The 19,837-nt window shown below is 45.9% G+C and overlaps 2 protein-coding genes across 2 annotated transcripts in view; one reads left to right on the top strand and one right to left on the bottom strand.

Moving 5' to 3' along the window:
- SMIM35 (small integral membrane protein 35) overlaps positions 1-12,629 on the bottom strand; it is a 46,663-nt gene extending 34,034 nt beyond the window's left edge. Inside the window, exon 1 of the mRNA XM_088456006.1 lies at positions 12,576-12,629. The gene's annotated coding sequence lies outside the window, so the exon portion shown is untranslated. The remainder of the gene's footprint in view (positions 1-12,575) is intronic.
- Positions 12,630-14,177: 1,548 nt separating this feature from the next.
- Positions 14,178-19,837, top strand: part of LOC148477911 (transmembrane protease serine 4-like) — a 98,933-nt gene continuing 93,273 nt past the window's right edge. The window contains exon 1 of the mRNA XM_088456000.1: positions 14,178-14,333. Coding sequence (XP_088312126.1) covers positions 14,331-14,333 — 3 coding nt within the window. The 5' untranslated portion in view covers positions 14,178-14,330. The remainder of the gene's footprint in view (positions 14,334-19,837) is intronic.

Raw genomic sequence — 19,837 nt, 5'->3', positions numbered from 1 at the left:
AACTGACTGCACAACACAGTCCAGCCAGCCCCTATGGACTTTGAAGTAGTGGACACAGCCCCTATTAACAACAGCAGCACAGCACAACACAGCCAGCCCCTATGGACTTTGAAGTAGTGGACAACAGCAGCACTACACTACACTACACTACACAGCACTAACTCCCACCCTCCCTCTTCACTGTCCACAGCCGAGTGAGAAAATGGCGCCGACGCGGGTACCTTATATAGGATCCAAAACCCGCGAGACTCGGAAGGCGGGATGATGACGTTTTGCCTCGATGTCAGATCCGAGTCAGGCGGGAAAAGTCGAGCCTGACTCGGATCGGACTCGGATCGGGGGGGCTCGGGGGGGTTCGGATTTCAGAAATCCGAACCCGCTCACCCCTAATATATATATATATATATATATATATATATATAGATATAAAACCTTTATTGATAGGGGCCCCCACATGTTTGTTGCCCAGGGGCCCCCACAGAGCTTAATCCGGCCCTGATTGCCAGTGGTGTCCTCGATGCGGAAGTGCCGTCAGTGTTGGCAGAGTGGGGGCCCTGGCAGTGTCCTGAGTGCATAGTGCCGGCAGTGCGGGGTTGCTGGCGGTGTCCTCAATGCGAGAGTGCCAGTGGTGTCCTCAATACAGAAGTGCCATCAGTGTTGGCAGTGTGGCGGTGTTTGCAGAGTAAGGGCCCTGGCAGTGCCCTGCAGTGTCAGCAGAGTGGGGGTGCCAGTGGTGCAGGAGTGCTGATAGTGTCGGCTGTGCAGGGATGCCCTCAGTGTGGGAGTAGTGGCAGTGCGGGGTCACTGACTGAGTCCTCAATACGTGGGACAGTAGTGCGGGGGTGCTGGCAGTTTCCTTAGTGCAGGTTTGCTGGCTGTGCCGGCAGTGCGGGGGTTGCTGATGGTGTCCTCAGTATATGAAATGGCAATACTACGGTGCTGGCAGTGTCCTCAGTGAAGGGTACCGGCGGTGTCGGCAGTGCAGTGGTGTAAGCGGTGTCTTTAGTGCAGGTTTGCTGGCTGCGTCGGCAGTGCGGGAGTTGCTGATGATGTCCTCAGTATATGGAATGGCAGTGCCCTCAGTGAAGGGTACCACCGGTGTCGGCAGTGCGGGGGTGCCAGTGGTGTCTTTAGTGTAGGTTTGCAGGCTGTGTCGGCAGTGCGGGGGTTGCTGACGGTGTCCTCAGTACATGGAATGGCAGTGTGGGAGTGCTGGCAGGGTCCTCAGTGCAGGGTACCGGCGGTGTCGGCAGAGCGGGCGTGCCAGCGGTATCCTCAGTGCAGGTTTGCTGACTGTGTCGGCAGTGCATGGGTGTTCTCAATGCAGGGTGCTGGCGGTGTCGGCAGCATGGGGGAACCAGTGGTGTCAGCAGCGGGGCTGCCAGTGGTGTCAGCAGTGGGGGTGCCGGAGCAGGTGTGTCAGCTGCAGGGGGTGCCGGCCGCTGGAACCAGCGCCATCTTCTTTGTCCCTGCATTCAATGGGCTTAACGCTGATAGCTCTGTCAGCCAATCAGCACTTTGCCCATTGAAGGCAAAGGAAAGGGATTTTTAAAAATGGTTTCGCCTTGATTAGGGATCCGGGGCAGGAGGAGAGATCCGAGGGGCGCCTTGGATCACCCCAGATCCTCGAAGTTCGGGTGGGCCCGGTTCTCAGGGAACCAGACCCGCACATCTCTAGTGAAAATGCACGTTTTTCACCTGCAATTGTAAAAATTAAGGGGTCTATAAACTAAACAGCGTTAGGAGACAGAGTGAAAAGTGATAAGAAAGTGATAAGGTGCCAGTCAATCAGCTCCCAACTGCATAGTTGCCTACCTTTGCTGTCTCTTCCCCGGGAGAAGCCCTGGGAGGAGAGGCAGGTGGGTGGCAACGGGGCAGGGCCTGACGAATGGCTGTAAAATGCCGCGATTGGCTTAAATTTAAGAAGGGGGCGGAGCCAAATGAAGTTAATCGCATCGTTAAGCCCCGCCCACTGCACGGACACCCGCGATCGCCGCGGAAATTCACCTAATTCTGCCCACTTCACTAGGAAGTGGGCAGAATGCGGGAGAAATGCCGACCCTTCCGGGGGTGCGGGGGGTTACCCGAAAAATCGTGAGCCTCCCGCGAAAACCGGGAGGGTAGACATGTATGCCCAACTGTCATTTTCAAACACAACCTGTGAGATGACAGTTGGGAGCTGATTGGCTAGCACCTTATCACTTTTCACTCTGGGCCTGATCCAGATCCGCTTGCAAGCGTTATGCGCTCGCAAGCGGGTCGACGGCCAGGCAGTGCACACGCCGCGTGCGGGAGCCCCGGAACGAGCGAGAAATCACTCGCTGCGGCGCTCGCATCCAAAAGGTGCGGCTGTCGATGTTGATCGACAGCTCGCCCCGTTTGGTAGGCGGGTGGGTGCGGGGGGGCTGGCGTTCCCTATTAAAGCCGGAAGCTCACTGGGGCTTGCGGCAGACGAGGGTCTCGCCGCAAGCCCTGATGGTTGCGATGGTCCCCTGGCCGCTCGCTAAAGCTGTGGGTGGTCACCCAAAGCTTAGCGAGCGGCCAGGAGGCCGTGCTAAAAAGAAAATAACGCCCTTCAGACCTGCGAGCTGCCTTCGACAGTGAGCGGGTCTGAATCAGGGCCTCTGTCTCCTAACACTGCTTAGTAAATAGACCCCTAAGTTATCAGGCCATTCATCATGAAGGTAAAGGAGATATCACAGATATCTCCTGCTTATCTTCCTCTGGCAGAATGGCCCGCTGTCCCCATACACTAGTATCACAGATATCTCCTGCTTACCTTCCTCTGTCGGAATGGCCCGCTGTCCCCATACACTAGTATCACAGATATCTCCTACTTACCTTCCTCTGGCGGAATGGCCCGCTGTCCCCATACACTAGTATCACAGATATCTCCTGCTTACCTTCCTCTGGCAGAATGGCCCGCTATCCCCATACACTAGTATCACAGATATCTCCTACTTACCTTCCTCTGGCAGAATGGCCCACTGTCCCCATACACTAGTATCACAGATATCTCCTGCTTACCTTCCTCTGGCGGAATGGCCCGCTGTCCCCATACACTAGTATCACAGATATCTCCTGCTTACCTTCCTCTGTCGGAATGGCCCGCTGTCCCCATACACTAGTATCACAGATATCTCCTACTTACCTTCCTCTGGCGGAATGGCCCGCTGTCCCCATACACTAGTATCACAGATATCTCCTGCTTACCTTCCTCTGGCAGAATGGCCCGCTATCCCCATACACTAGTATCACAGATATCTCCTACTTACCTTCCTCTGGCAGAATGGCCCACTGTCCCCATACACTAGTATCACAGATATCTCCTGCTTACCTTCCTCTGGCGGAATGGCCCGCTGTCCTCATACACTAGTATCACAGATATCTCCTACTTACCTTCCTCTGGCGGAATGGCCCGCTGTCCTCATACACTAGTATCACAGATATCTCCTACTTACCTTCCTCTGTCGGAATAGCCCGCTGTCCCCATACACTAGTATCACAGATATCTCCTGCTTACCTTCCTCTGACAGAATGGCCCGCTGTCCCCATACACTAGTATCACAGATATCTCCTGCTTACCTTTCTCTCCTGGTATGGCCCGCTGTCCCCATACACTAGTATCACAGATATCTTCTGCTTACCTTTCTCTCCCAATGTGGCCCACTGTCCCCATACACTAGCATCACAGATATTTCCTGCTTATCTTCCTCTGGCGGAATGGCCCGCTGTCCCCATACACTAGTATCACAGATATCTCCTGCTTACCTTCCTCTGGCGGAATGGCCCGCTGTCCCCATACACTAGCATCACAGATATCTCCTGCTTACCTTCCTCTGGCGGAATGGCCCGCTGTCCCCATACACTAGTATCACAGATATCGCCTACTTACCTTCCTCTGGCGGAATGGCCCACTGTCCCCATACACTAGTATGGGGACAGAATTCATCAAGCTCCGAAAATACAATATTTTCAGAGCTTGAGTGCTCCCGATACCAGCTCCTTCTCTATGATAAGAAGTCGCGGGTCACGAAGAAGGATCCTTTCGGATCTCTCTGCCAGACGTCGGGGCTCTTGTGCGCATGCCACTGTATGTCACTGCTCCGAAAAGGAGCAGTGAAGACGCTCGCAGGGACAGGTGATCAACTGTCACTACGCCAGAGCAATGATGCATTGCTCCGGATTCCGCGGCGAGTTAGAATGTTAATTATCGGGGCCCGTTCGGACCCCGATAATTAACATCATGAATAGACCCCATAGAATGCAGAAATATCCCAGCTGCAGTCAGGAGTGTAGAGTGTGTATGCTGGACATTGTAGTGCGCCAATGTAGTATACTGTGATTTGCTATATGCAGTGGTATCTATGTGGCAGGGTGCTGCGCATGTCTGAGGTCGTACCTCCGTAGAGAGCCGCTGGGCCCTAGTGAGGGGGGTGTCTCTAACACTGCACAGTGCAGCAGTGTGCTTTGACCAGAGATGGGGGCCCTGACAGAGTGGGGCCCAGGGCACAGAGCCCCTCCTCCCCCCCCCTTTAATCCAGCTATGATAGCAAATGTATGTGGGATTTCCACTTACCATGTATTGTATTGTAGAATGACTGATGCCTAAAAATGATTTACGCTATTTTTTGTTCCCAATGTATTTGTCTAATGTAGTAATACAGGATGACTTTATACCAATATTGTTGCAATAGGACTGTACCTAGTTTCTATAATGCTTCTAGTAACTCTGACTACAGAGCTCACCATTTATTAGCGTTCCATTATTTTACTTTATCTTTCCCATAATCCCTTATCTCCTAGCAAAGCTCCCATGTTAATATAATTGCAGCATAATCATCTTTTCACAATACAGCAGCTTTGGGGCCAGGCCTAATGGTGAAAGATATGTATGACATATTTTGGGGCGATATATGATGTAATTGAGAGCGTGGCCAGATTTTATAAATATCAGTTGGCTAAATGGGAGCAAACACAACATGATACTGAAACTGATAGCCTATACATTATGCCTGTAGCCTATACATTCTGCCTGTAGCCTATATATTCTGCCTGTAGCTTATACATTCTGCCTGTAGCTTATATATTCTGCCTGTAGCCTATACATTCTGCCTGTAGCCTATATATTCTGCCTGTAGCCTATACATTCTGCCTGTAGCCTATACATTCTGCCTGTAGCTTTTACATTCTGCCTGTAGCCTATATATTCTGCCTGTAGCCTATACATTCTGCCTGTAGCTTTTACATTCTGCCTGTAGCTTTTACATTCTGCCTGTAGCCTATACATTCTGCCTGTAGCTTTTACATTCTGCCTGTAGCCTATTCATTCTGCCTATAGCTTTTATATTCTGCCTGTAGCTTTTACATTCTGCCTGTAGCCTATATATTCTGCCTGTAGCTTATACATTCTGCCTGTAGCCTCTACATTCTGCCTGTAGCTTATACATTCTGCCTGTAGCCTCTACATTCTGCCTGTAGCCTCTACATTCTGCCTGTAGCTTATACATTCTGCCTGTAACCTCTACATTCTGCCTGTAGCTTTTACATTCTGCATGTAGCCTATACATTCTGCCTGTAGCTTATACATTCTGCCTGTAGCTTTTACATACTGCCTGTAGCCTATATATTCTGCCTGTAGCCTATACATTCTGCCTGTAGCTTTTACATTCTGCCTGTAGCCTATATATTCTGCCTGTAGCTTATACATTCTGCCTGTAGCCTATACATTCTGCCTGTAGCTTTTACATTCTGCCTGTAGCCTATACATTCTGCCTGTAGCTTTACATTCTGCCTGTAGCCTATACTTTCTGCCTGTAGCCTCTACATTCTGCCTGTAGCTTTCACATTCTGCCTGTAGCCTATACATTCTGCCTGTAGCTATTACATTCTGCCTGTAGCCTATACATTCTGCCTGTAGCTTTTACATTCTGCCTTTAGCCTATATATTCTGCCTGTAGCTTATACATTCTGCCTGTAGCCTCTACATTTTGCCTGTAGCTTTTACATTCTGCCTGTAGCCTATATATTCTGCCTGTAGCCTATACATTCTGCCTGTAGCCTATACATTCTGCCTGTAGCTTATACATTCTGCCTGTAGCCTATACATTCTGCCTGTAGCCTATATTTTCTGCCTGTAGCCTATATATTCTGCCTGTAGTTTATACATTGTGCCTGTAGCCTATATATTCTGCCTGTAGCCTATACAATCAGCTGTGCTAGGTGCAATTACATAAAGAGGCTTCTGTAGACTTGTATGCATTTTGCAACAAAAACAGCAGGTGTTATATGTGCCCAAATGCTCGGAACTGGACTAATCTCAACATACATCCAGCTCTACCAGGGCAGCATATGTTCCAGCATTATGCCAGGGGAGAATAGAAATATACTGTACTATATGCCATACTTGCCTAACCTCCCGGATCAGCCGAGAGGCTCCCGAAAATCAGGTGGGGTTCCCAGCCGCCCAGAAAGCTGAGCAAATCTCCAGGAGGCTGGGGCCACCCGGCCGTCCACTTCCCGGGTGAAGTGGGGGCACAGGCGATAACGCAATTCACGTTGAACCATGGGTTTGGTAATTGCAGCATTGCAAAGCAAGGGTCGCCACGGCCATTTTCCCAGTGACCTGCACAAAACCGTCCATTCCTCATCCGCCGAGCCCCCTGCCCCCCCTCCTCCTGCAGTGCCAGCAAGTATGTTATATGAACAACTGAAGGCCAGGAGAAAACAGTAGTATATGTGTCTGGTATCAGCCAGGACATGTACTGTACATTGTCAGTGGTAAATGCCACAGTTACAGTACACAATTTATTCACAATATAGTAATTTAATGAGGTATCTATGTCTAATGCATAAGAATATGTCTGTGTCTGAACAGTGTTTTAATAAATAATAAGCCACAATTACCATGTAATATACAACTATATAAAGACAAAATAAAAATAGCCATTAAGTTTAAGTATATATATACACACAACAGTTTATCCCTTTTAAAAAAAACAAAAACAAATAGGAATTTTCTTTCATGCTGCAGAGCGATAACAAATAACTAATAATAAATAAAGCAAATAGTTCACAGCAGCCACACTAATAATACCAATATCAGTGGGAGGTATGAAGACACTCAGCCAATCAGAAGTCGCTGCCAATCATTATCGTAAGTGCAGATTTTGCTCCAGGTGTAAAGCACATGAAACAGCTGCTGTATATGTTGTCACCCGCACTGCACTCAGCTGATGCTTCCATAACTCCTCTGCCCTCTGGGCCTGATTCAGAGCCGGACGCTATTTGCGCTCGCTCGTTCAGAAAAAGGGGCCGGATATTTAAATAGAGCGCTCGCTCTTTGCGGTCTGTTGACGCCTCTATGTCTGAGCGAGCGAACGAAACATGCACTCGCTATATTGTAAAGACGCCCCCTGGCCGTTCGCATCATACGTCATCTCCGCTATTTATTAGATTAATCAGTACATCGAAAGGCGTCTGAACTGCTCGCAGTGCTTGTGGTTGGATTTTCCTACCGCAATCATGCGAACAGTTCAGGCAAAGAGACAACCAAGGGACGTGGCCGATGACGCTGCTTTGTTAATTATGCACACCCTTAAAATGCCCGTTTTGACCATTTGGTACGCCTGCGTTCGGATCTCCACTCCCCGTTTTCAAGCACCTTCCCCTGTTACCACCCACAAACGCCTCATCCTGTCACTCAAATTAGCAGGCACTCGCTATTTTGCGAACACACGATTTCCGACCGCAATGACTGGTTGCCGCATGTGCTTTACGACCCATACGCATGCGCAGATGTGCGAACATCACTCGGAGTGTACGAGCGGCCGCTTACGAGCGGCTCTGAATCAGGCCCTTTGTTCCTTGTCTCTAAGGGGCCTATGTACTAAAAATGTTAGAAGTGCTGCAATTTTGTTTTATTCCATATCGTAACATTTTGAACTTTTTATTCTCGCCTATATACTATTGAGATATAGCAGGGACAGTGGTTGCGAGAACCGCTCTCTCACAAATTTTCTTTCCAGCCCATTGAGAATAAAGGGGACTACGGTGTAAATGGCTAATTAGCCATTAGTAGGAGATTTATTTATGTACATAACTGGAGTACATAAAATAATGCTGCAGTTTCTACATAAACTTTATTTAAAAGGGGCTTTAGAAATAGACCCCTAATGGTTTTATTTACTAAGAGGTGCCACTTTTTTATGAGTTTAAGCCCTGGCAAAATGGCAATGATTTTAAGAGATAAATTGGATAGAGGATTTTTTTTTATTATTATTATTATTATTATTTGGTACCATAGCTGAATAAACTTATGTGGGGAGAACTAAATAAAATTAATTAAATGGAATATCTAATAGTACATATTAGGGGATCTACATTTTGGGCCAGACTATATAATGTATGTGTATAGTGCAGAGGTTCCCAAATTCCACCATTACAGTCCAGATTTTAAGGATATCCATGCTTGAGCACAGGTGACTTAATTAGTACCTCAGTAAATTTAATTTAACCATCTGGGCTCAACCATGGATATCCTTAAAACAAGGACTGTAATGCCATAGTTTGGGAACATCTGGTATTGTGTATAATGTTTTTTCCACGTCTTTCAAAGTTTGTATTAATTTCATGTCTTTTGTTGTTTAGGGGCGTATTTACTAAGCAGCAGGGGCGTATCTATAATGGGTGCACACATAATATTACTTACCTCTCCAGAATCCCACGTCGGCGGGATCTGGCGTTGTGAAAAAACCACTGGAAAATGGCCGTACAGGGAAAATGGCCGCTGCAGCCATTTTCCCAGTGACCTGCACATACTCTATAGACTCTGGGCAGACACTAGTGCACAGAGTCTATAACCCTGGCGCTGGCCGCTCACAGCTCAATGCGCTGCTGGCCGCCGGAGAGGGAGAAGGGGGCCTGTGTCGGAGACTGCACACGGGCCCCCTCCTCTCTAGAAACGCCCCTGATAAGCAGTGTTACGAGACAGAGTGAAAAGTGATAAGGTGCCAGCCAATCAGCTCCCAACTGCCATCTCACAGGCTGTGTTTGAAAAATTACAGTTGGGAGCTGATTGGCTGGCACCTTATCACTTTTCACCCTGTCTACTAACACTGCTTAGTAAATAGACCCCTTAATGTTTTTGACTGGAACAATTGTTTCTATACAACTATATAGGGATTTGTGTAGGAAGAAAAACAGACATTGATACCTGAATAAAATAAATACATGCACCTCCTGGTTCAGAGATGTTCTTAATGATTACATAGCATAAAGTATTGCTGTTTGCTGGCACTGCCAGTTGCTTATGTGCGATCGCCTCGTACAACCCAGTTCCACCTCTTTGTTCGTAAGTGTAGATGTGATCAAATGACATATGATTGTCGCCCATATTTGTGTGCACCCATTTCCAGAGCATAGGCAGTGTGAATTTGCACAAGTTACGCTCTGCAAAAGGGAGTACATTCAACTCTGCATCAGCTCCAGAGATGGATTAAGCAGTGGAACATAGGGGACACACAGAGCCGGAGCGATGCAGAACATGGGGTAAGCATTGCAAGGGGGTGCTGGGCTGGAGAGGCGCCCCCCACCCCTACCTTAAAAACAATAGCAAAGTAAACTGGCAATTTACACGTGTGATGTACATGATGATGTCACGCCGTACACTTACACACGCTCTCTCTGTGTGTGGTGTGCCCAAGAAGAATAGCTATGGAGGATCTGCGTACCGCAACGCCAGGAGGAGGACCTGAACAGTGAGACAGAGAAAGAGAAAGTGACAGCTGGCAACTTCCTGTCCCTGACGGACATGAGGGGGCCGTGAGGGGGCCGGTCAGCTCGCTTTAAGCTAAGCTTATAGATTTCAGGTACCTTTAGAACATTTTTGATGCTGCAGCCAGGAGAGGGTAACATTGTCAGGAACCCCAGGATTTCATCATTAGTTTGTCAATCGCATTGAAATATTTTTTACAAAAATCTTTGATTAAAAGTAAATTTTTGCAATATCATTATATATAAGTGACATTCAGATAAAAATATTTTATAAAATAATTTTGGGAAAATGTTAAAAGGCTGTTTCTTACAACACCAAACTATTATATTTGATTAACCTTCCTTTTTACTATTTTTTGAGCTCCCAAAAATCTAATTTCTATATTATTTTATAGTGATAAATATGTTATATTCCTTTTACACCAGAGCTAAAACCTGGGTTATTGCAGGGTTAACTCCTTGGTGTAAAAGGGGACAGGGTTGGATTCCCGGGTGGAGTGACCCGGCAATCCAACCCAGGTAATTTGCAGGGTTTAAACAGGAATAACTCGTGAAACACTGCAGTGTAAACGGCGCAATCTGGGTCACGATGACCTGGAGCACGCCGCATCCCGGCCTATTGGCCACCTTCAGTGGCACTTGGAGATGACGTCATCTCCAAGCGTCCACTTCCACACTGGAAGAGCCAGGTCACTGCAGACCCGGCTCCAGTGTGAACGGCGCCGTTGTTGCTGGCTAAATTCCGGATCTGATCCAGTTTGGAACCCTGTTCCAGCCTCCGAGTCAGACCCAGAATTAAGGTATAAAAGCAGTATCCATGTGTGGTCTTTCGTAATAAATAATGCGTAAGATAACCTGCTTAAAGGCTGAAAAGATATGGTACATTAGAAACAACCATGAATCAAATCACCTATTTTACAAAATATTGCACGTTACATTTCAAAATATGAAACTTTGGAAAGAGACATGTCAAAAGGACATACTTGTAGGAGGGCGCAAATGTATAGTTTGCAGGGGGCGCGCTGAACACCCTGGCTACAGCCCTGGGGGCACATGCTGCAGACCTTTCTCTCCCATGAATGGATCACTAGTTAGGTCTGGGTTGCCTTCCTGTCTCTCCATCCACAAACACCTGTGATTTGCTGCGAATGGCAGACAAGCTATCCCGGGAGCTGGGGTGTTATAAGCAGCTTCAGACTGGCCGATCAGTGAGCCATACATGTACTTACAGGTTTTAAGAGAGGATAAGAGGCTAAAATGATGCTATTATAATAGAATCTTATACACTATGAAGACAAAAATTATTGGACACCCCCATTGTCAGCTGATTTGGCATGGGTCCACTAGTTGTAAAGCATGTAACATTGACTCTGAGAAGTATAGAGATGTTCTCGATAACTCAGTGCTCCCTACATTGTGGCAGTTCTATGGGAACAATGAATGTTTTTATCAGGACGATAATGCCAACTGCCATGTTTCCAGGGCGACGCTGGACTGGTATACAATGTGGTAACCCGGACAGACTGGCCAGCTCAGACTCCAGATCTTAACTCTATTGAGAGCCTCTGGGACGAACTGGAGCGACAGGTATAATTCTAGGCCGACTCGGCCTTCTTCAGTGTCACAGTTGGTCACTGTACGTAAGGCGGAATGGCAAAACATGTCGCCTGATGCTGTCCAGGAACTTGTGGACAGTTTGCCAAGAAGGGTGTCTGCAGTAATCACTGCACGTGGTGGTCCTACAAAGTACTGACCTCAATAACATCTTGTTTATCTATTTGCTGTCAGTGTCCAATCACTTTTGTCTACATAGTTTATGTTGTTAATTATTATTTTACAGAGATGTGTGTGGACCCCGGTGTTTTGGTTTTAGCAAAACCACCCTCAAGTGTTTTGGTTCTTTTTGGTTTGGGATTTTTTGAAAATTGATGGAAACAGCTAAAAGCATGTTATTTTACACCTGTTTACTTGCAATCCAAAAACCCAAGATTCCATTTTTAAATCTGAGTTATGATCTTACAGCAGATCCATGTTGGGACTCGGTTTTACTCGGAACCCCAAAAGTGATCCGAGCCAGGACTCGAACCCTAAAGTTCAGGCGTGTTCGGTTTTCAGGAAAACCCAACCGCACATCTCTGATTATTGATACTGTATTACATACACTATTGAATGCATAAGGAGACCAATATGTACATATATGTCCAGGTGCAGTGCTAGTTCTACAGACGCTCTCTAAGGCTCTCAGACTTGCTGCAATGCTTTGCAAAGAAGGGGACTTGGATTGTGGAATAGTGACCTTGGGTGGGATGAATGATGCATCGCATTCAGGATGAGATGCATCCCACCACTCTTATGATGCATGGCGGGGTTAATTACACCGCTATGCATGAAGGAGACCTCAAAGGACAGCTTTCTCGGTAAGACATGTCCTTTGCAAATGAGGGACTTCTAGGTCTGTGATGCAGAAGTCCCTCTGGTGTCCTTCTGCGCATGCGCAAAAAGGACGTGCGCGCTTGTGGGGGTGATGGGATTGGATCCCTCTCACATCACTCTCTGAATAGAAGCCCATAGGCTTCTATAGGGTAACGCCATCTGAAGAAGGCGTTAACCACCGCATCCAAGCCCTAGAGTGCATCGCATTCTGGGACTTTGCGCATTTGACAAATGCGGTCAAACCCCCGAAAACTGCATTTTCAGGGGTTTAACCGCATTTCTCACATTGATGCATCCCGCCCCTAATCTGCGAAACAAAATTATTCATCGTAGACAGACTGGTAGTACTGCTGTATCTAACCACTTACCGTGAACGTTGACCCTGTATGTGTCTTACGTTTTACATACAGCAGGCTTCGTCCTTTTCCATTCTTTCACAGCCAGTGAGTCTTTGTAGCTCCGTCACAGAGAAGGAACAAGGAGCTGAAAATTAATGTGGGTGCGTGAAACATGCAGACAAATTATTTGGATTTCCAATAATAATAAACGTAAGGAATTGTTATTATTTAAACTACGATATTATAAAGTAAAAGTAAAATAAGAGTAATAGTAAATAAATAAAAAAATAAAAACATTTTTTTTTCTATTTTTAATTTTTATTGAATTCGCACCTGGAACCAAGAGGAAGCTTTCAGTGCAATGTGCCTGTGTGACCTGGCTTATCTAATTGTGCAAAGAAATGTATGTCACTTTTATTTTTGTTTTAAACTATAAGGATCAGCAAAATATTCCTTACTGTATTATCAGTGGCATGGTGACTTTGATTATGGCAGGGGCTGGTTATTTGGTTCTACAGCTCATTTAAATGGGTGAGTCTTAAGGTTCTCAAACTCGGTCCTCAGGATAGTTCATGATTTCCAGACCACCCAGCAGATCCACAGATATATTACCTACTGTCACATTTCAAAGATCCACAGGTAACCAGGAAAACATGAGCTGCTTATAGTCCAGAGAACCACTGATTTAGATGATTTTTTGGCCAATGTGTAGGTAGGAGGTGCTGATTCTCAGATAATGAGCCATGTTGCAGTACAGACAAGGGCCCTCATTCAGAGCCGTTCGCTATTTGCGTTCGTTCGTTCAAAAACAAGGGGTGGCTATGCAAATGATCCGTTCGCACATTGCAGTCTGTTCACACCTCTAAGTCTGAACGAGCGAGCAAAACATACGCTCGTTTATTTGCTAAAAACGCCCCCTGGCCGCTCGCACCATACGTCATGTCCGCTATTTATTAGATTAATCGAGTACATCGTACAGCGTATGAACTGCTCGCTATTCTTGTGGTTGTTTTTTTCAACCGCTATTTTGCGAGCAGTTCTGAGTTTAAAAAAACCAAGTGACGTGGTCATTGACGCTGCTGTATTAATTATGCACACCCATAAAACGCCCGTTTTGACCTTTAAGCACGCCTGCGATCGGATCTCCACTCCCCGTTTTCAAGCACCTTCCCCTGTTACCACCCACATACGCCTCATTCTGTCACTCAAAATAGCAGGCACTCGCTATATTGCGTACAAATGATTTTCGGCCGCACTGACTGGTTCGCGCATGCGTACTAAAAAACGTACGCATGCGCAGATGTGCGAACATCGCTCGGAACGAGCGTACTGCCGCTAGCGAGTGGCTCTGAATGAGGGCCAAGATGTATTGAGCAAGTGCACAGCATGAAAGCATTCATTAATGTATGATACATGTTCTTCCTTGTAACTAACAATGTAGCAACTAGTAATAAGCCCCAGAATCGATCCTTCCAGTAAGCAGCTCTCTCCCTGCTGTCACATTATCCTCTCACATATCCAGGTGAGTCAGGGCGGAAGAGGCTACGTAGCCAAGGTGTCTAGGGCAGGGCTAAACCTGGCTTTCCAGTTTCACAACTTTCAATGTGCCTTTTATAAAATAGAAATGTGGTCACGAGAGAGGACGAACTGAAATGTTGATATAGATAAACACAAGTAGGATCTTGGGAAACTTGAAGACACAACATATCCTGGGCATCCGTGATCACAGCAGTGGCCGGGGAACCCTCTAGGACCCCCCGACTACATCACTCTGACAGTTACATTATGGTAAGTGTGCCAGGTTCTGACCGGCTCAGCATAGGTAACGCATTGCCACTGTGTAATGCAACAACCTAGCAGAAAAAGAGGATTTATAATATGTTCTTTCTTTTAGATGCAAGTTAAGCTGAGGTTTATTAAATGGAAATATTCATTTTAAAATAAATATTCCCTTGCTGGCTGGTGTGTAATTTTAAATGAGCTATTTTTATTTTGCTTTCTATGCTATGCATTTACAATTATTCATATTGGGTCTGATTCAGTGTGGATCGCAGCTGCGATTAAGCACGCAGTCTCACTGCGCTGATATGCTAATCCACTGCGATCGCTATGTCGTCGCAACACAACATAAGGACGCCCACCTTACCTTACACACATCCGTAATACTTAGCAAGCCTGCGAAAACATCGGTAACATCGGAGCCTCACGCACACTTGCACAAGGTCTGTCCTTACTCAGGAATTGCTAACCTCATCGCACGCAGTGAAAGCCCAATCTGCTTATGGCGTCGCAGTGGCTAATTTAAGTACACCCTGTACGGCGTTCAAACGCACTGGCACGCCTGCGTTTCATCGACCACCCCCCCGTCACCTCCCACAATCGGCATTTCCTGTCAATCACTCTGCGATGGGTCTGCTTAGTCACTGCGATCACAGTCCAGATCACAGTCGCTGGTCCTCGCACACAAACTGCGATGCATACGCATACGTAGAACGCAACGACCGGCCGATTGCGTGCGTAATCGCAGTTGCGATCCTTGCTGAATCAGGTCCATTGTTGTCTATGGTCTTGTTGCTGTCATTGTGTTGCTTGTGGATTGGTCCAGGTGAAGAGGATAGTTTTGCTTATATTAATAATTAATAACTCCTGTCCATATGCTGTGATGCAGGGGAAGGGGACAGTAAAGGACACTGAGTGGTTTACTACTGTTAGCATCATTCCCCCCCGGGGGTATGTACCAAGGCAGATTCTGTGCTGGATCATTTGCACTTGCGTACTATTTTCTCAGACAATTGATCCTGGCTGACTTGGCATTAGGAATAAATGATATATGTGGTTTGTGTGTGGCCATGAACCGAATTAAAAATATTTTTTTTTATTTCTTTGTTAATAAATGATCACAACAATAGGCTGTACAGTAATATCCCATAGTACAATGATCTGTATTTTATGAGGTATTTTATGAGGTGCTGCTGTGAATAAACAGTATTGTTGTGAAGAGGCCCATAGCCATTAGGCTGGGTTTTCATGGGTGTTTCAGACCACAATGTTTGTAATGGCAAAACAATCTATACACAGCGTCTAGAACTATAGTTGCTGTTCCCTGCTGGAAAAGCACACTGGCTAGCTGATAGGCTGGTGACGTGCGTGCCTTTGGAACGCAATGTTTTTTCAGAGAAAACCAGCAAAGTTGTAAAGCAAACAAGTAGTGTATGTTCTTTTTCACACCTATCTGCTAAGTTGTTTTTTTAATAAAATGATGTAGAAGCTGCAGTTTCTGCATAATTTTTATTATAGCATCAACTTTGTATTGACAAGATTTTCCAAAAAAAAAGAGATAATATCCGAGGGGGGGACTGGAAGAACAGAAGGCAAGTAAGGGAAGGGGAACACAAGGATACATCCATTCCAAACATGACATTGGCCCTCATTCAGAGCCGTACGCTCTGAGCAGAGCGCACGCTCTGAATGAGGGCCGGGCTCCATTTTCATGGAGCGTCCTCCTGGACGCTCGTATAGCTGTGGGTCACCACCCACAGGCTATACGAGCGTGCATTGTGATGGTCGCGATGGTCGAGACCATCGCGACCATCGAAATTGCGAGCCGGAGCCTGCGGTTGAGGTTTTCAACCGCAAGCTCCGGAGTGATTTTGGCTCTATCAGAGCCAAAATCACTCCCACTGACATCACTAGTGATGTCAGTGGGCCGGCTTCTGACGGGAGGCGTTCCCGTGGGAACGCCCCCGTCAGGGAGGCACGCCCCCGGCACGCCCACCAAAGGGGGCGTGCTGTCAATCAACATTGACAGAACGCCCCCTTTGATCGGACACAACGAGCGAAGGACTTTCCTTCGCTCGTCGCGTCTGGCGCATGCGCACGACGGAGCTCCCTCCGTCGTGCGCATGCTCAGTGCATAACATCGACCCACTTGCGAGCGGACAGCCGCTCGCGAGTGGGTCTGAATCAGGCCCATAATCACTGACAAAACGGAAGACAATCAGTCAGTCGGTAGGAGTTACATATACTGAATCATGAACATTATTACATGGTCAGACACAATCTATCAGGTATATATACCCACACAAGAGGACCAGCGGCAGCTTGGGATAAACCACAGGACATATGACATAGATTGAGGAGCATTATGAAAAGACAACCATGGGACCAAGTAGAAGAGAAGAGAACGGCTTTATTGTCAACTATACTAGTGATAAATTCCATTTGGTAGGTGAACTATATCGCTTCCATAATTTCATTTGTAGAGGGAGGCAGATGGGACTTCCACTTGAAAGCATTACAGCACTTAGGGGCATATTCAATATGGGAGTGAAAAGTCTGTGCTGGACTTTTTGCTCCACATCGGAGGTTTTCCGGGGATAAAGCATCGGGCGCGTGCCCGCTTTATCCCCGTATTCAATTAGAAATCAACGAAAACAGGAGTCGGAGGAAAGGCAAGTATCGCCAAAAAAATTGAATTTTTGGGAAATATTCCAGGGACCCCCCTAAAGATGTCTAGACATGGGGGATCACTATGGGTACCCCAATTTTACCTGCTGAAGGAAGTCGGGGTTTCTAAAAGCCGCGGCAGGTGCATATTTGCAGCTATGAAGAAGGGTGAAGAATAGCACTGAGATTTTTTTGGTAAAATTAACTATTCCTGTTAAATTTGGGGTACATGAAAATGGGGGTAAGCATTTTTTTTAAGTCCCTAAAATGATTTTGAAAAATTCTGCAAAAATGCACCTGCCGCTACTCCCGCAATGAAGAAAACACCTGCCGCATACTTGGGAACCCCTCTGAATTTTATTTGACTATTTTAGAAGTGTTTTCCCCATTTTTTTTTTACTCCCAAAATAAAGGTAAATTTTTTCGGGGGGACCCATTTTTTTTTACTTTTTTTGACACAGTTTATTTTAAATGACATTCCCAGGGGTGCAGGCTGTTTTGTAAAACATGGTGAAAAATTATCCCCATTTTTTTACAAAGTCTTTTCGCACCGGCGAAAAGTCTTTGTAATTGAATATGGGGATAATTAAAACATGCGAAAATGACGTCATCGGTGATGAATTATCGCCGATTCCGACTTTTCGCTGCCTAATTGAATACGGCCCTTAGTTTCTGCATAATTTTATGAATTGCTGCTATGTACTATGCATGATGCAGGAGATTTCACAAAAATCTAAATTAGCACTGCAGACTACAGTCCTGGTTATTATCAATGGTAGTTAAGATTTTTTGAGTTTGACCCTGTTAGATTATACCAGTGGTTCTCAAACTCGGTCCTCTGGACCACACACAGTTCACCTTTTCCAGATCACTCAGCAGGTGCACATGTGTATTCATTACTCAATGATGCATTGTAAAAGATCCACAGGTGGAGCTAATTATGTCACTTATGATTCTGTGAGGAGACCTGGAAAACATGCACTGTTTGGGGTCCTGAGGACCGGGTTTGAGAACCTGTGGTTTACACCAGTGGCTCTCACACTCGGTCCTCAGGACCCCACACAGGTCACATTTTCCAGGTCACCCAGCAGGTGCACAGGTGTATTCATTACTCACTGACACATTTTAAAAGATCCACAGGTGGAGCTAATTATGTCACTTATGATTCTGTGAGGAGACCTGGAAAACATGCACTGTTTGGGGTCCTGAGGACAAAGTTTGAGAACCTGTGGTTTACACCAGTGGCTCTCACACTTGGTCCTCAGGACCCCACACAGGTCACATTTTCCAGGTCACCCAGCAGGTGCACAGGTGTATTCATTACTCACTCACACATTTTAAAAGATCCACAGGTGGAGCTAATTATGTCACTTGTGATTCTGTGAGGAGACCTGGAAAACATACAGGACCGAGTTTGAGAACCTGTAGTTTACACCATCTTCAGATGGTGTACTGTAAACTAATTTAAGCCTATGGAGGCTTACAAGCAGGATAGAGATCTTCTGATCTCTCTCTCTTGCAGCCTCTAGTGGAAACTGACACTTTGCGTATGCGCAGTGTTAGCTTCCCTCGGCGAAGTCTTTCATAAACATGAAAGACTTCTACAAAATGGCGGGGATATAACCCGCAGGGAAAGTGTTTACCGCTACCGTTGTCCCTGCAAATATCCCTTAGTACATAACAGGGATATTTTAATTAAAAATGAACGTAACTGCCGCGATACGGATACTTAATAATGGCGGCAGTTCTGTGATTATTAATACATAGGCCGTTAATTAACACCTGAAAATAGGACGGATGGTGCTATGAGGATACTTTAATAACTGTATTTTTTCTACTCTGAGAAACCCAGGGTTCTGCTGCTGGACAGGTTTACTATTGGAATAATAAGAGAGAGAGAGGCGCTGTCTATATAGTTATTTGATTATTATAAAACTAGTAGGAGTTTACTTGATTCAATATGTGATGTAAATATTTGGAGGGAGTTCTCCAGGTAAAAGGACTTTGATTACAATTTATTATGCAGGTATCATTATACCAAAGTCCCTGAGTGAGTGTGTGGCCGGCCACATGTATTACTGCTCATATTGCTTACATCAGACCTGAGCTAACGGGTGCTGTATCTGTTGCACTGGATGACACAGTAATTGTTTTATACTAATCTACTCCTCAGGATTTCACTCTTTGCCATTGCTAATCATTTGCATGCTAATTACCATCTACTAAGAACTAATCTGTGGCCACAGAGACAGTGACTAGAATCCTTTTTTATTTGTTTTCTATCCAGGCTCCTACACAGCAGCAGTCTAGAATATATTTTCAATTTGCGCATTCAGACTTCGGTGCAATTCGATCGGAAACAGAGTTTTTGTGTCGTTTTTATTTGTCCTATTAGCTCGTTCACCTTCAAGTCTCCAAATAATCAGTGCAGTGGTCACTTTTGGAGCCTCAGCCACCACACACCTTCCAAACCTCACAGACACGTAAAATGAAATCTATTATAACAAAATTTGATTTGTGTGACTTTTGCAATGCTGCTCCAACGCTTTCTATTTGGACAGGTCAGAATGAGGAAGTTCAGGTGTTTTATTTCCTCCTCGTCCTATTCTGTACATAGTCCAGCTGCCATCTGTTATAGTAAGGGGCCTGTTTATCAATATGATTAAATAATAATATCTTGGCGTTTATCAATTGGCTAAAGCAGGAGATGTCATAGATATCTCGTACTTTAACTAAATTACAGCTCAGTACCATGCCCCTATAACTTTATGGGTTCAGTAAACTGCAGTAACCCACACTTCCCTACTTTAAGTTTTTCCTCCCCAGGAGAAGCCCGGGGAGGAGAA

This window comes from Taudactylus pleione, unplaced genomic scaffold, assembly GCF_031769625.1.
Source record: "Taudactylus pleione unplaced genomic scaffold, aTauple2 ptg000683l, whole genome shotgun sequence".
NCBI lineage: Eukaryota > Metazoa > Chordata > Amphibia > Anura > Myobatrachidae > Taudactylus > Taudactylus pleione.
This window is presented reverse-complemented; position numbering and strand designations above follow the sequence as displayed.